We start from the raw sequence: 16,006 nt of genomic DNA on the forward strand, positions 1-16,006 counted from the left end.
GATTTGGGTGTGGAAACAATTTTTGATAATCTGAAAATACACCAATTTTGTAGAGTTTATTTTTTTACCAAATTTTTATTGCTCTACAAAATGGTAATATCAAAACCAAAAAACCTTTGTGGCCTTCTACATTTGGCTCTATAACATTATGAATCAGCGAAATTAAAATCTGGAGGTCAGTCCTGAAAAGTACAATATCACTCTCTTTTATAGGTATGAATTATATAGTCATCTTTATCGTACTGAAAGGAATACAGAGAAGCGGAGCTCGCATAAACTAATAACTCAATTAGTCGTAACTCCGAACAGTCACTCCACTTGCACGCGGCAATTTGCGTTGCAAAATCTAATTTTCAAAGTGGCCATTCATCTGGTCTGACGGAGGTCAGATAATTCAATTAAACCCATTGAGCGGCGCGGGTGTGAAGGTCGAATAACCGAGCATAACTACTCGACTTGCAGTCAACCAACTCTTTCATCAAGAAGCTGAATGAATGGTTCGCAGATGGAAATAAACCAGCGCCTACTTCCGCCCTCGACTCAATTTGAACGACGTAATTTTTCCACCGCTGAAAATGCTGTAGCAAACGATTTGAAAAAAAAATTTGTTGCTACCTCCGCAATAAAAAAAATCATGACACATTCATTTTTAGAATAGGTTATACGGCATTGAGGCGAGTGAGTAAAAAATGAGGATCAAGGTCCGAGTAAAATAATAATTTTTTCCAAACTTGTGTTTTTAGAAATTTAACTTTTAAATCGATTGTGACGAAATAAATGAGCTGTTTACAATTTTCACGCTGTTTTTCTTCCATTAAATTGCTATTCACTCAACCTGTACAATTCCCACTACTCGTCAAGACTTGGTGTAATCGTTGCTCTCGCTCGCGCAGGTGCCCATAGTCGTTAAGCCCATTGCGAGACGAGGAAGCACGCGGCTCCGTAGGTAGCGGCGTGTTAAAACCTCTGCGCGCCGACGGGTATTGTGAGTAGAATTGATTGTAAGACCATCTGACGGCTAACAGATTCGTGTGCGCAGCCAAGATGAGGGGATGAGAGGGGACGGTGCATTTTGAGGGTGCAACTCGCATTTATCCGCAGTCGTTGTCAGACCATCTTAGAGGGTGCATCCCCTTGCGTGCAGCTCCGGTCCAAAATTTACTCTGAGATGACGGCGAAAAAGTGGCAGCTTCTGACCACGTCCATCCGCAGGGAAATGCAGCTCAAGTTGCTGCGGCTGCAACACTCGCGGCCGAGTAGATTTTGCCACAGTCAGGTGATTAGTTTTAATTTAAATAGAGATTTTACAAAGGGCTGCTTTAAAATGGAAATAAATTTATACCTGATTTTTTTGTTGTTTCAATGATAAAATTTGTTGTGTCAATTGTGTCAATCTAGATTTTCCACTTAACCGAACAGTTTTTACTTTCAAAATTCGATATTAGATCGACCATAACTTAAAAAACGCAAATAATGGCATATATTTTCATCTCTTTTTGGACTTTTTAAGATTTTAATAAGAAAATAACTAATTTTCACCTGCATATATTTTTTTATATGCGCGAAATTTAGTGTGCGCAATGCGGTCCTGAAAAGAAATCGATATTATGCTTCACTTGGTGCAAGGGGAAATGCACATTTAACATGCAGCCAAATGGAAAAAATTTCAAAGGTTTTTTTTATTAATAAATGAAGGAAACACACGGCGAAAGTTAATATTGTCGTGTTCTAGTGGCGCTGTGCTAAATCAACTGGATGCACAGCAGTCTACATGACTTACAGAATCATCTTCGCCGTGTACCTGCTGACGGGGATGCTGCTCAACATAATCGACGTGCACGCCTTGGAAAATAGAGATTTCGAGTGGCCAGAAGGACTGACTTACCGTGCCAAGTGGCTCGTCTACCTGACCAACTGGACCCTGGCGGTTTTGACCGCGCAGGCCGTGATTGCGGCTGTTCTGGCCGTCGAGCACCAGTTATTCCGCTCGCCCAAAGGTAAACATGATTTTTTTCTCCGGCTTTTTGCGACTTTGTCGGCGTTTGGCGGTCAACACTGCACTCACACGTTCGTGCAAATTACACGCCTCAGGAGTTTTAGCAAGGATTTTCCCACAAAAAATTAACATAATTATGTTTTGACAGGAAAAATGACAAAATTACATAAATGGTACTGGTGTCTTAATAACGTTGGGAACGCGGCAGCACTCTCGATTACTATCCTTTACTGGACGAAAATTTACAACAAAGGTACGACAATTTTAATATTCACTTTAGGCAATAGGGGTTGAGGGTGAGGGATGAGCACCCCAAAAACTATTCAGCTCACCAGGGGAAGTCAAGCCAAGTTAAACGGTGTCCAGATTGTGCAATTCTAACTGTTTCAACCCGAGATTTGGCGCTCACACCATTTTAAAATAATCGAAAAATGCGTGATTTTCGAAACTCAAAATTGAATTTCTTAAAAAAAGAAGCCGAATGCCTCCTTGAAATTTTCACACAAGTTGATGACCACTTTTGAGGGGCGTTACGGATTTTCAAAGTATGGGGCTGTTTTCAAAATCCAAAAAACACCCAGAATATTTCGAAAAAGAGCCTTGGTGACCTTTCACCTTGACCGATGACCTCAACTTTGTTGTTCATTCGATCGGACTTGATAAGAGGATATCAACGCACATGTTAACTTTTAAATTGCACCAACCCTAAATGATTTATTGCATTCTAAAATTTTTCGTTCACATTTTTAACTTAAAAATTTAATCTAGATATACACCGACTGGATTTTGGCAACATTCATGGCCACATAATGAACTCTGTGTTGGTGGTTGTTGATCTCATGGTGACCGCGCACCCCGTTCGTCTGCTGCACTTCTATCAACCTTTGATATTCGGAGCTGCATACCTAGTCTTCACATTCATCTACTTCGTCCTTGGAGGCACGAACAAACGGGGCAGCAGCAGCATTTATCCGATTTTGGACTGGCAGAAACCCCTTGTAAATCAAATTTTTGCGGTTCAATTGGCTTGAGTTAATGAACTTTAATAATTTTCCAGATAGCGATCGCTTATATCGTGGCCGGATGTGTCCTTTTTATTTCGACTCATGTCTTCGTGTGGATCTTATACCAGCTGAGGCGATTTGTCGCTCATCAACTAGGCACAAATTGCCAGAAAGACTCGGGTAACGATCTCGAATTATGCCAAAATAACTGTGCAGTTTACACTGTGGATTCCGAATTGAAGAGCAATGGACTAGGAAATGAACATTCCAACGAAGCTTACGTCGACAATTAGAAACTCGTGAGTGTTAAAAGTGTTTGCATGGATTGTGCACTTCAAAGACTTGAATAATAAATTTAGGTTTTTACAATTAATTGCTTCTGCATCATTGCCACCTGCTGAGGAGGAATTTATAAATACTGAAAAAAAACATTTAATTTTGATTTAATTGTATTCTCGTTTTGGTTTACGCTCTAATTTGAATTTGATTGTTCAGCGAAGACATCAACACGTTTAAATTGCTAAGTCTGCGCTTGACTTGATTGGCCCCATCGCCTTTCAACAGTTTCAACACCCCTGCTACGCATGCTTCCTCATGGATTACATTTTAAACTAACCTAACTTCAAAATTTAAACCTTAAATATGTAAAATAATGAAAAGAAATTACTTTTTTTGAGGGGATTGATTCAATTTCAATTTCAAATTTTCCTTTATCCATTAAGTCGGAATATATACAATGACTTTTGAATGGTTGTCAATATCAATTTTTAAATATATCATCACACATACTATAGACATTTACAAACACACGTCTTTAAAGTCACGCGTCAAATACTCATTTAAGTCATAAAAATTATAGTAATTTTAAAGTGGAGGGTGAGCACCCCTTAAACCCTTCGGTTGGTCAGGGGAGGTCGAGATAAATCTAATAGCGGGTAGTATTTGTAATTCTGATGGTTAGAATCAGAGATTAAGAGTTGGCAAAATTTGCAAGAGTCGAAAAATAAGTGTTTTACGAGTTTTCAAGAGGAATTTCTTGGAAATATTAGATAATGCTACTCACAAAGGTTCATAATTGGTATAAGACAACTTTAATGCACATTTTAAAAATAAAAAATTCCAAAATTATAATTAAAATCAAATTTAACAGTCATAAAGGAATCAAATCTGTTGTTAGCTCAATCGGGCTCGGTGAAAGGAATCCAGAGCAAATCCTGTTTTTGGGAAGATGTGCAATCACAAGAAAAAACGATTTAAATTTTTGCATTATTTAAAATATATTTTTTAACTACACCATCTGCCGTCACTGGCAAATACCTGAAATTTATGTGCTTGAATATTTCCATATCGACAAGAAATTCCAGGAAATTAATGCTATTCCCTTCCGGTCGGCCAAGTTTGGCTTGCTGTCTAGTATCTGGTCGATCATTATATTTGAGTTTGACGTGCATGCCGATGCCGATCCGTTCACCCGCGCCGCGTTGACTTGTGTGTTGGAGTAGGCGCGCGCGGGCGGGCGGGCGGCACACGGATATCGACCCATTCATCCACTCGGTCAGTCCTGCAGAACGGCAGCGGTATTGGTGGAGGAAAATCAGCTGATGTCGGCGAGCAGGTGCCCCCAGGAAAGCACAATACAAAATCAAAGGTCCGCCGCTCTCACTGAAACTCAGTCGCGCAAACGCTGCGGTCTCCGCACTCGCATCCTCCGCTGCTACGCAAGGTAATTTGTGATTGATTTCTGGTCTGTCAGGAAATTCATTGCATTACTGATCACTTTCAAACAAAATGAAACAAATATCGAAATTGAAAAAGGACAAGATGGTTTATTTAAATTAAATTCATGTGACAATTTATTTGAATTTATTTCATAAAGAAAATTAAAACGTTGTAAAATATCTTGAAAATATGATACTAGGACTTTTTTATATTATATGGTGACGCTGACAAGGAAACCCCGCAGTCGGATATTTTTTCAATGAAACGTGTACAATTTTGTGATGCAAATATTGACCACAAGTCCAACATGGAAATGCCCGAAACTAACTCCAAAGCTCCCCAACATTTCATCGGTCATATTCTTCTAATTTCATGAAAGCCTACATATGTCTGTTGCAAAATAATATTTTTTGGTCGGTATATTAGCACGGAATAAACAGCCAAAAAGAGCCTCAAATATTGACGCAACAATAATGGTCTTGAATTGTGTTGATCTTAACTTAGAAAAACATGGGATTTCCTCTGTGGTTTCCTTGTATATTTTAGAATGTATGAAATTTCTGAAAAGGCAAACAGGAAAATTGGTAGACAATTGTGATGCGAAAAACTAGGAAGCAACGAAAAGATGCTGTGAAAAATTATCTATTAGCTTGAATGTGTCCGCACAAAATCTTTATGAAATGGTTGGTCGCATTTATAATGCTTCACCTTCCGCGGTTAAAATTTCTAGTGATGATGAAGGTAAATTAAAAATATTGTGTTGTATGACTTGAATGAAATTTTTGTATGCGATTTCCTTGCGATATTTTTTAGTATATGTAATGTAGCGTGCAAGAATGAGTAGTACCGGCTATTTCATCCAATTACCCTCACTTTCCGTCGAACCTATTTTCCAAACATAGAACTACAACAAGTATTGTTTAATGAGGCCACGCGTAACCCAGTACGCTAGACTGACAATCGATAAATAAAAACAAAACCACGATAAGCATAAGATCTGATCAGGATCTTTTTAACTGTATATCGTTATTTGCCGAAAACCTATGACAATTTTTAATTGAGGACTGCTTTAAGAGCTGAAATTTTATTCAAATACCGATTTGATGCTAACCAAATTAAACAAAAATGAATGCATTTTTTTAAATTTCATACCAATCAGTATTTCAGCTTTCTTGCAACGCAAATTTGATTCGCTTTGATCCTTTGCGCACTGATTGATTCATTTTCACTTTGGGGTCAACAACCACTTGACCTAACCTTTAGCCCCATGCGACTTTCCTCGACGCTAATCTGAGATCACTTTTTCGGTTAGCCTTGCCGGGTTCGCTCAACTGCGTCTATCTGGCATATTTTTGTGTTTGATTGCACATTAGGAAATAGTGTTTCATAAATAATTCTTCGAATTCAGGTTTAATGAGGGTATTTTTTTAAACATGACGTCCAAGATCCTTTTCGTTTGACAATTTTGCATAGCTCTTTCCGTTATCGATTGCACGTCTGAGGCGCAGTTTAGTTTGTTTTAAAATTTGCATGCGGTTGAAGCCCTACCGGATGCGACGAAGTGTTTTTTTATCAATTTAATTTAATAAACTTATTTGAAGAAAAGCCTTATAAGCGAGAGTCACGGGACACAGGACGGTCAAGATAATCAGACGAAAATCACACCAACGATCAGTTTTAACTCAAAGAGTATTAAAAAAACGGGACATTTTTGGTGAATTTTGAGAATTCAACAACTCATTTTAAAAGTTAAGGTGTGCTTGACTCCTCTCGTCAAGCCCGATCGAATGAATACCAAATTTAAGGTAGCTGAATAGTTTTGGGATGCTCAACCTCAGCCATCTACCCCTATTGGCCATAATTTCATCCCCCGAGTCGAAAAGTGAACATTTCAAATCGTTAATTATTTTTTTATTTCTTGGAATTTGAATGTTTGACCCTTTTCCTGTTTTGAAAACCGGAACGCAGTATTATTTAAAACAAGGCGCATTTAATTCAGGCCTTGCGTGTAGTAAAAATACGGAGCTTCGGCGTCGCGAAATGTTTCCCCGCTGGAAAGATGCGTCACAGGGCCACGCAGTGAAGAATTCATTCATTCACGTCAAAGCAAAGGCGGCGCGGCCGCGGGTTTTCCTCAAATGCGGCGGGAGAAAGGCCGTTGCCTCGGTGCATTATTTCGTTCATTCTCTCCCTCCGCTGCTCACGAAGAGTGGCATGACCTGACTCACCTGACTGCCTGCCGTCTGCAGAAAAGGGAATTCCTCTCTCCTTGCCACCGATTGGCTGACGTAAGCGGTGGCGAGATCGTCCGACAATCACACCACGTCTCCAAGCAGCTGCAGGAGAGCAGTGAATTGATAATTGCACTGCTTTGAGAATGACTATTTTTTTTAATTTGGGGCTTTACAAATTGATTGTTGATTGATTATTTCAAACTATTTAGATAATTAGGATTTTTAGAGTTAACCATTAAAATTTTGATCCTCATTTGATTTAATAAAAATTAATATCATGAAAATGCGCTGCCGAAATAAAAGAGTTAACAAGTTCAATTGCTGAATAATTAAGACCAGCGTAAGTTGCACTCTCGTCATGCGCTCTGCATGAGTACAAGTTGTTCAAGTGCAGAAAAAATATAACGGTCTCGCATCATCATCTTTGTTGCAGTCGCTATACAATGTGATACAAAGGGTAGCGTAAAAGGGAAATAATAAACTCGCACGTTATCAGGGAAACGGCTTGTTTATTTATTTTCTTTTAAGGCCGATATGTGTGTACAATGCAGACAAACTGCATTTTTTCATTTTTTTCTGCATTTTCAATAAGTATAATAAGGGGAAAAAGAAGTGATTCTGATTCGAAATGCCATCAAATCAGTCAAGCGTAACTTCTTTCACGAATTGTACCATCCCCATCTGGACTGGACGTTGTAATTCTCTCGTTTAACTCATTTAAGTTAATGCAGGAAACAGCTTATATTCTAAAACAATTTCCAATATTTATATTTGAACAGCAGCAATTCTAGTTTTATAGCAAAATCCCACGCTGCTTGAATTTCTGTCTGAGGTTGATTGGTAAACAGCAGCCAACTGAATATCGGATTCCTTTCCTTGCATGTTAATCAAAATTTATCAAGTATACTTCGACTACCCTGACTGTTTTAAAATATTTTTGGATGACCGCAAAGATGGAAACTTGTCGATTTGTGTGTTTTTTTCATGCCATACTAACTGCGGTTATGCAAAAACTACTGATAACAGGGAAATCACATTGCGGTGGCACGCATAATACGAGCCAATGTCAAGTTCAATAGCAAATTCTGTTCATTCTGCTGATTCCTTTACGGACGAATCTTACCCATTGTGCGTCAGAGGAGAGCCCCGGGGACACCCACCCGCCAACTTTGTAGCATGCACCGATCGCGCGTTTTAATCCGGCGGTGGGGATATATATTTCATTAAAACAGAGTGCTTCGCGGTGTACAGACCAGAGCTTTATAGTTTGTCTTGTTCTCCGGATCTCATTCGTGGACCTAATGTTCTCAGGAAGCAGGAGCAGCCCCAACAAAATGATCTCGGGCATCGTGTACACGCTCAAGGGCGAGTTCAAGGCGCAGTCGAGGCATCTCTCGCACGACAAGCCCGACCGCTTCAGCAAAAGTCAGGTGAGACTCATTCGATTATATACTTTGTTGCTCGACAGAAGCCACCCAAGTACCCCTAAACTATAAATTGTAAGCAAAATGTCAGTCAGTTTATCGAAAAATATAAATAAATCGTTTTGAAATCATCCTATTTTGTAGTCAATATACGTGCTTAATTAGTAAACATCGTTTTTATTCCAAAATCAGGCGTAGCTTTGTTTATTTATTTATTTGCAAGTCTATTGAGTGATATATATCGCCGTAGAGAATTCAAACAGATAGCTGTTTCACACCACCGCAAATCGCTAGAGAAAGCAGAAGTTACGGAAGTTGCTACATTTTTCATTGAGACTTTCTTGCAAACTTTCCTGCTAGACAACTTGTAGATGCAATGTTGCAAAACTAAATCAATCTAATAACGCATTTTTTATATGAGTAATGAGATCGAGAAAAATAATGAATTTGGAGACACAAATTTAACTAATTTAAAATTAAGTTGGTTTACTTGATCAGCGGAAAGGAAAGTGCAGTGAGTTAGTTCACAATCCATTGCTCAACAAATAGGCGTTTTAATATTCGAGTTAATTTATTTCAACAGAGTTTTAGCATGAAGCAAAGAAAGAAAAAGGTTATTTTCCAGATTACCATTGATGGTAACTAAAAAGAACCGCATTTTCCTTCAAGGTGCTGTTTTGTTCTTGATATTGACCTAATTAACAAATCGAGCTGCTTTGCGGTTTTTAATCCGTCCGCGGCGTCCGCGCATCCCACTCCCAGCGCTTGCAAATAAAACACTACTTCATTAATGCAGCCTTTCGTTTAGGATGTGCGTAATTCGTACAATTAGAAGCGGGAAAACATGATAATTTTTTTCCTCAATGAACGTCAATATCGCGGCATTTTGCCATGAATAAAGAATGTTCATCCTAATTTTAAGAACCAAAATTAATTGAAAAACGTAGTAAAGAAATCAAACCAAATTTAGAACTTAGCTTTATGGTTCAGCCAACTTCCCAAATTGATTAATATAAATTGGTGGTTGATCCCATTCTTTTTCAAAAATTTAAAATAAAATCACATTTAGCGAACAAATGCCTTGCCAAAACCCTTGTCTAAAATAATATCAAAATTTCCCTTTATGTAATTCGAAATATGTAATTTTTCAGTGGCACAGATCCGATTCAAAGACATGCACCTCGCTCTACCTTTTCTACAAATGGCTTATTGCCGCGTACCTATTCGTGGGCATGGTGGTGACCCTAGTGGATGTGCGCATTCTGGGCATGTTCCAATGGCCGGAAAACGCCATATACCGGCTCAAGTGGGCGATATATGTCACAAATTGGTCCTCTGTCATCCTGCTGGCACAAGCAGTCATGTCAGCCATCCTCGTCACCAAACATCACTTGACCTCTGGTCAATCAGGTAAAATGTGCGCTGACACAATTCCAAACAGCTGGCTGACCTCGAATTCGAATTTTTAGACCAGAAAATGACGAAACTGCACAAGAGTTACTGGTTGCTGAACAATTTGGGGAACGTCTTGGGCCCCGCCGTCACCATCCTCTACTGGACGACGGTCTATGACCCTGGTAAGTTGTGGATTTTCGAAATATTTTATTGGGAAAAGAGATGAAAAATTTTATGACGTTAACTCAATAATTTGGATAGATTTCATTTTATATAAAAATTATTGGAAGTATAGATTTGTTGAACCAGTTAAACTTCAAACATAGTCATCGCCAAATTTCGGGTTCTAACAGTCAGAATTCCGAAAATTGCACAATGTTCGACTTGTCTTAACCTCCCCTAAATAGCAAATGGAATTTGGGGTAGATTTTTATTAATATTATAGGGTTATTCTGTTCAGTGAATAAGTTTGTTGAAAGTTCAATGCGATACGATTTTTATTTTTGCTTCAATGCATGGGGTGGAAGGGGGATGAGGGTTGGTCAACCTCAAAACACATCGGTTACCTAGGAGAGGTCGAACGGTGTACAGTTTTTGCAATTCTGACTTATAGAACCCAAGATTTGGTGGTGACAATATTAACAAAAATTAAAATTCTAAATTTTTCCAATATTGTCATCACCAAATCTTGGGTTTTAACTGTCAGAATTGCAAAAACTCCAAACCATTCGCTCGTCTCAACCTCCCCTAGATAGCCAATGGTGTTTAGGGTAGATTTTTATTAATATGTATAAGAGGGGTTTGATCCATGAACAAGTTCCTGAAAATGCAAAGCGACACCATTTGTGTCTTTGATGCAATGCGTGGGGTGGAAGGGGATGTGGTTGATCACCCTAAAAATTTATTATGTAGGGGAGGTTAAGTCGAGTTTAACAGTGTTCAATTTTTGCAATCCTGACTGTAAGGATCCGAGATTTAAGCGGTGACAATACATATCGGTAAAAATAGTACAATTTGTGTCACTTATCACGAAAAAAGCTGGAATTCGTCAATGCCACGGCAAAATAGTCATTTTCTCACACACGAATGGCTATTTTTTAAAGAAAAGTTTTATGCCAATATTGAGTAAATTAGACTGTTCAAAATTAAAAAAAAATTCCTGCGTGATTATTTATTTTTTTAAAAATTAGTTTCTAGTTGTAACACTGTTATTTGGATTGCAATTTTAAACTATATGAATTTAATTTTTTTACAGCGAAAAATAGTTTGGACTTCGCGAACGTGCACAACCACTTAGTGAACTCGGTGGTGGTGGTTGTCGACCTGGTGTTGGCGGGCCACCCCGTGCGCCTGCTGCACCTTTACCAGCCGGTGCTGCTCGCGCTGGGCTACTCGATCTTCACGGCAGTCTACTTCCTTCTCGGGGGCACGAGCCGCGACAGCCAAGTCAACATCTACCCGCTGCTCAACTGGCAGAGGCCCGGCCTGGCCGTGGCCGCCGTCGTGGCCGCCTGCCTGCTGCTCGTCGTGCTGCACACGCTCGTCTGGCTGTTTTACCTGCTGCGCCGCAAGGTCGCCGTCTCGCTCGTCCCGTCGGCGCACCGCGGTGCCGAGTACGCGGTGCAGCCAAACCTCGAGGCGCCCACCACGATGCGCGAGAACATCCAGCTCTGCTAAGCCGCCCCACACTGTGCTGCTCCATTTAGTTAGGAAATGAATCGAAGAAAGAATTTGCGATTTTGTGAGACACTGTTCGATTGCATTTCAACTTAGACCTTCTCTGCATTGTGTTCATGATTCATGAGTTTGTTGGGTGCTAAAATCGCAAAGAGGTTTATAAATATTTTGGAAGTAATTTTGAGCTGCGAGCTGAGGAATAAAGTTGATCTTGTTCCTATTCAAAAGCATCCACCAAAGCTATAATAATATTATATGTGATTATTCTCAGAAGAAAAGAGTTTCATGTGATAAAAAAATCAAGCCCTGTTATGAAGGGCTTTAAAATCTCAAATGTTGTCCTTTTTTCTCAAATGAGCATGATAATCTCTCAGTTTATATGTCGGTGTAATTTATTGATTTAATGGAGAGTAGACTGAGCATCCATTTTAGATCTACCACTAGTCCAGATGACCCACGGAGAGAGTGACTAACAACAATTAGGAACTGAAGCATTTAAAATACAGCTCTCTATTTCTCATCTGTTTCCATGTTTGCTACAGGATACATTTTGACATGTCATGACGATGAAATTGTTCTGTAAATATGTATAAATGTGCATGTGCAAGGGGTAAAAAAGCAATAAAAAATAATATTGTGTCTGGAAATGTCTGGTTTCTTATTACTAGCAAAAACCCTTACTTTCACATCGTTGGTTTGAAAAATCCACCCCCTATATATCGAAGGATCATGGCATTAACCATTGGTAGTATGATTAAAGGGAACGAAATTCGACGCATTAAAACCAGAATTAAATTTCTCGTGGCGAGAAACATTTCAAACGATACCAAAGAACGCACTGTAGTAAATTTAACTCGAAAATTTCATCCCTGGGGACAGGGGTGGGTGTCAGCACCCGGCCATGACCTCGAAAAGTCAAATTTTAATATTTACAATCAAATTCGGCTGTACAAAAATCGCCCCATATTCATAGAACAAAAAACGTGTTTTTTAAACTTCTTGGATTCGATTTTAAAAGAGAAAACCCGTTTTATCAATTTTTGATTTTTTTTCACGTTTATATGGGCCAAATTTTTGCCATTTTGGATTTTAAAGATTTTTTCTACGTAAAAAAGGCAATTTTTGAAAAAAGTAAGGCAATTTTTGATTGACTTACTTCTTGAAGCAAATTGACATCCAAACGCCCATGTTTATTTGAAACCATTGTACTACATGTGACTCTTTGAATGATTGATTTTAATTGGTAGCTCGTTGAGTGGCTTTTGCTTCCGATGGCGCAGTAACCAGCAGTGAAACGTGAGGGGATGCTCGCATGCATGCGTCTTGCTCTCAATTATCGTATTCCCATGGATGGTAAACCAATAAGTCGTCTTCGTACCTGCCAAATAGGTCTCGGGCGAGAGAGCGAGCGGAGGAGAGCACCGATCAAGAGGTCAATAATATCAAGTCTACCACCTTTGAACCCGATTATTATGAAGACAAATGTCGCGGAGGCGATGCCAGAACCGAATTAACGCGGTGCTCGCGGAGGGAGGGCTGCTGAGACACGCTCATTTCGCTGGACACTGCCTCTCGAATCGGACTTGTCGCCAGGATGTTCCCTTCGGTCGGATTCACCCTCAAGAGGGAGTTCAGTGCGCAATTTAGGAGTCTGCAGCACGACAAACCTCAGGAATTTGTCATTAGTCAAGTACGTGTGTGTGTGTTCTCATATTTTCTTTTCAATTCGGGACAAAATCACTGAATTTTTTATTCAAAATATTACTGAGTTTAAATTCAGTCTTAAATTTCAACAAAATGAGATTTGGAAGTCCCCTAGCAACGCTTTGAGCATCCCTTTAATTAATTTTATTTTATTTTATTTAATTACTAAAAGTACTAATTCACTATATTTTCTTTCTTTCAGTCGTTCAATGTCGGAGAAATATAAAACAATGAAGTTGCAAAGAGAATAAATTCCAGTGTCAATGTTACTTAATACTGCAATGACAACACAAGCTCTTTATTAATGTTTGTTACATAAATGAGACGGATGAGCAAATAAATTATGAGAAACACAATCGAGGATGTTATCAATTTGCTGCATTAACTCCTCTTTGTTTTAATTTGAACCGCCTCTTTGATTACAAGACTCTAACTCGCTAATTTTGCAAGAGAAATTATAAAAGGACCAATCACATACGGGATAATTTTGTACAACTTTGATACGACCGTTTTCCAGTGGTTCGATTTCAAAATTAAGCCCAATCGAACTGACACAAAATTTAATGTCCTAGGACTGTTAATTTTGGTTTTGTAAATTAGCTCAGGATTTTTAAATTTTAAAAGTGTGCCTAAGAGATGACTAAAATCCTCCTGGACAACTCGTAAAAAATAAAATTTAAAGACTCAATCAACAAGTAAATTATGATTCCCATGGTGTCAATTGCGTTGAGTTTGCTCGATCTCATGCTTTTTGGTCATTATTTGCCTTTCGCAGTGGCAGGGCAAGCGTTCGAAACACTGCATCTGCTCGTACCTGCTCTACAAATGGTTCGTGGCCGTTTACCTGGTCAGCACATTGCTCATAGAATTGATCGACTTCAAGAACGTAAGCTCCCCAGAGAGGGTGGCGCGCACCTTGAAGTGGCCCATCCACCTGACCAGTTGGAACACAGCCGTGCTCACGCTGCAGGCCGTCCTCTCTGCCCTTCTCGCCTCGAAATACCACCTAAGCCTCTCGAGTTTTGCTGGTATGACTAATTCATTGTCGCGCGTGCCTTTTTTGCGAACTGCTTAATATTGCAGCGAGTGGGGCCGAAATGACGCGTGTGCACAAGGCTTACTGGGTGGCGCACAACATTGCCAACGCTTTGTCGCCGGCCGTGTCGCTTCTGTATTGGACCACGGTCTACAAATCAGGTATAATACAAAGTCTCACATTTTTAGAGCAAACAGGAATGGAATGGATACGTTGCGACTAAATTTCACTACACTAAAAATGACTCTGCGTTGAAATTAATTCAGAATGGTCAGCTAATAGAGATATTACGAGAGGAAAAAATTAAACAATTAATCGTTCTCGTACATGTACAGCGGCTGTTTCGGCTCCTTCGTTAATTTTAATGAATTATGTTTGCGTGTGTATTTCTTTCTATTTCATGTCTTCATTTTATTTGGATTTCAGTTTTGCTGATATTACGTCCTCTTTGTTAGTGTAGTGTGATGTTTTCTTTTCGAGAAATTCCACATCAAACGAAGCACAAGTTTGCTTGATATCATGCTAATTTTGTATTAAAAACTCTTTGTCAAACAACATTTTCAGGGGAACACTCATTCGACTTCCTGAACGTGCACAAGCACCTTCTAAACACGGTGATCGTGTTGGTGGACCTGCTGGTGAACAGCCACCCCGTGCGCATCCTGCACGTGTACCAGCCGGTGATGCTGGGCGCCTGCTACGGCATCTTCTCGTGGATGTACTACCTGTGCGGCGGCACCAGCAGGGACGACCAAACCAAAATCTACCCCGTACTCGATTGGCAAAAGCCCTATGTCGGCCTGCTGACCACTGCCGGTGCGTGTGCCCTGCTCGTCGTCATCCACACCCTGATCTGGGTGGTCCACCTGGCGAGGAAGCGGCTCGCCAGGGCCGTCTTTCCCTCTGCCTTTGCCGCCAGCGCCGCAGTAGAACTGTGCATGACCAACACGACGGCCCAAGTTGCCTGACTGAATCCCAGGCGATTAGCGTTTCAATTGGTCTCCAAGGCTCATTTTACACGTCAGCGCGCACAATTGGCCTACGTTTATGTGTGCTACATGCGATTGATCGATTCCGTTTTGAATACCAATTGATTTGGAGCTCTCCACTTGTCGCAATGTGCAGTATTGAATTCGCACGCGTGAGAGAAAAAGATGATTCGAGTATCCATTAATTTATATCATCACGAAACTAACAAATTTGAGATGACTGTGAGACAACACGTTGAAAATATTTTTCAGGTAAATATAATAATTAAAAAAACGTAGTGATTTATAAAGACAAGAGAGGCTTTCTTTCTTTTTGTTGTTATAAGAGAGAGCAAATCATTCCTGCTCAGTTATAACTATAGTTTTTCATAACATTCCTTTATAATAAATTTGCGATTTATTCTGTTTACTGCCAAACTTGTTTTAAATGAAGCTTTGTACTGATCTTGAGCAACATAAATAAAGCAAAATTACAACTGACTCGCCAGTTTTTTGTCCAAGCAGCTAGTTCAGTGCGAAAGTTCAAAATTGCTTACACCTGGACACATTTTGTGTAGCCAAATTTTCACAAGAAGTGTCTCAAACTGTACTAACTACCGCTAACTACAAATTTATACACAATCGGTAAAAACACGGAAAAAAGAGAAATCCCGCAAAATGCGCGATAATTTCGTTGTCTTATAAAAACGGTTTCTTGGGCTTTTTAATTTTACAAAATCACCCGAAAAACCATACAGCTCAACAGGGATAGTCAAGAAAAGGCGAACGGTGTGTAGTTTTTGCATTTTTGACCCTAAGAACCCAAGATTTCATGCTCACAACATTTGA

The 16,006-nt window shown here is 39.5% G+C and overlaps 3 protein-coding genes across 7 annotated transcripts; all 3 read left to right on the forward strand.

Moving 5' to 3' along the window:
• The first annotated feature begins 159 nt into the window (after window positions 1–159).
• LOC135934500 (protein rolling stone-like) lies at window positions 160–3,277 on the forward strand. The gene is made up of 7 exons (XM_065476294.1): window positions 160–985; window positions 1,040–1,276; window positions 1,733–1,997; window positions 2,145–2,249; window positions 2,765–2,994; window positions 3,054–3,180; window positions 3,243–3,277. The coding sequence occupies exons 2-7, from the start codon at window positions 1,169–1,171 to the stop codon at window positions 3,260–3,262; spliced, it is 855 nt and encodes a 284-aa protein (XP_065332366.1). The 5' UTR covers window positions 160–985; window positions 1,040–1,168; the 3' UTR covers window positions 3,263–3,277.
• Window positions 3,278–3,279: 2 nt separating this feature from the next.
• LOC135934497 (protein rolling stone-like) lies at window positions 3,280–12,096 on the forward strand. 5 transcript variants are annotated; one of them, XM_065476287.1, is made up of 5 exons: window positions 3,280–3,299; window positions 8,265–8,383; window positions 9,529–9,787; window positions 9,847–9,954; window positions 11,028–12,096. In XM_065476287.1, the coding sequence occupies exons 2-5, from the start codon at window positions 8,288–8,290 to the stop codon at window positions 11,447–11,449; spliced, it is 885 nt and encodes a 294-aa protein (XP_065332359.1). In that variant the 5' UTR covers window positions 3,280–3,299; window positions 8,265–8,287; the 3' UTR covers window positions 11,450–12,096. The 5 variants fall into 5 exon arrangements, with proteins under 5 accessions (XP_065332359.1, XP_065332361.1, XP_065332363.1 ...); XM_065476289.1 differs by lacking the exon at window positions 3,280–3,299 and adding an exon at window positions 4,517–4,723; XM_065476291.1 differs by lacking the exon at window positions 3,280–3,299 and adding an exon at window positions 6,844–7,007.
• Window positions 12,097–12,783: 687 nt separating this feature from the next.
• Window positions 12,784–15,658, forward strand: LOC135934499 (protein rolling stone-like). Its single transcript, XM_065476293.1, has 4 exons — window positions 12,784–13,139; window positions 13,929–14,181; window positions 14,237–14,350; window positions 14,754–15,658. The coding sequence occupies exons 1-4, from the start codon at window positions 13,044–13,046 to the stop codon at window positions 15,155–15,157; spliced, it is 867 nt and encodes a 288-aa protein (XP_065332365.1). The 5' UTR covers window positions 12,784–13,043; the 3' UTR covers window positions 15,158–15,658.
• The last annotated feature ends 348 nt before the right edge of the window (window positions 15,659–16,006 follow it).

Source organism: Cloeon dipterum, chromosome 1 (genome assembly GCF_949628265.1).
Source record: "Cloeon dipterum chromosome 1, ieCloDipt1.1, whole genome shotgun sequence".
Taxonomy (NCBI): domain Eukaryota; kingdom Metazoa; phylum Arthropoda; class Insecta; order Ephemeroptera; family Baetidae; genus Cloeon; species Cloeon dipterum.

What these genes read in the sequence shown, in the direction of transcription:
- LOC135934500 (XM_065476294.1), top strand. Translation starts at nt 1,169, where the DNA reads ATGACGGCGAAAAAGTGGCAGCTTCTGACCACGTCCATCCGCAGGGAA. An exon ending in GTTATTCCGCTCGCCCAAAG is followed by an intron (nt 1,998 to 2,144) that starts GTAAACATGATT and finishes ATGTTTTGACAG; the next exon opens with GAAAAATGACAAAATTACAT. An exon ending in TGGACTGGCAGAAACCCCTT is followed by an intron (nt 2,995 to 3,053) that starts GTAAATCAAATT and finishes ATAATTTTCCAG; the next exon opens with ATAGCGATCGCTTATATCGT.
- LOC135934499 (XM_065476293.1), top strand. Translation starts at nt 13,044, where the DNA reads ATGTTCCCTTCGGTCGGATTCACCCTCAAGAGGGAGTTCAGTGCGCAA. An exon ending in AAGCCTCTCGAGTTTTGCTG is followed by an intron (nt 14,182 to 14,236) that starts GTATGACTAATT and finishes TTAATATTGCAG; the next exon opens with CGAGTGGGGCCGAAATGACG. An exon ending in GACCACGGTCTACAAATCAG is followed by an intron (nt 14,351 to 14,753) that starts GTATAATACAAA and finishes CAACATTTTCAG; the next exon opens with GGGAACACTCATTCGACTTC.
- LOC135934497 (XM_065476286.1), top strand. Translation starts at nt 8,255, where the DNA reads ATGTTCTCAGGAAGCAGGAGCAGCCCCAACAAAATGATCTCGGGCATC. An exon ending in CTTGACCTCTGGTCAATCAG is followed by an intron (nt 9,788 to 9,846) that starts GTAAAATGTGCG and finishes TCGAATTTTTAG; the next exon opens with ACCAGAAAATGACGAAACTG. An exon ending in GACGACGGTCTATGACCCTG is followed by an intron (nt 9,955 to 11,027) that starts GTAAGTTGTGGA and finishes ATTTTTTTACAG; the next exon opens with CGAAAAATAGTTTGGACTTC.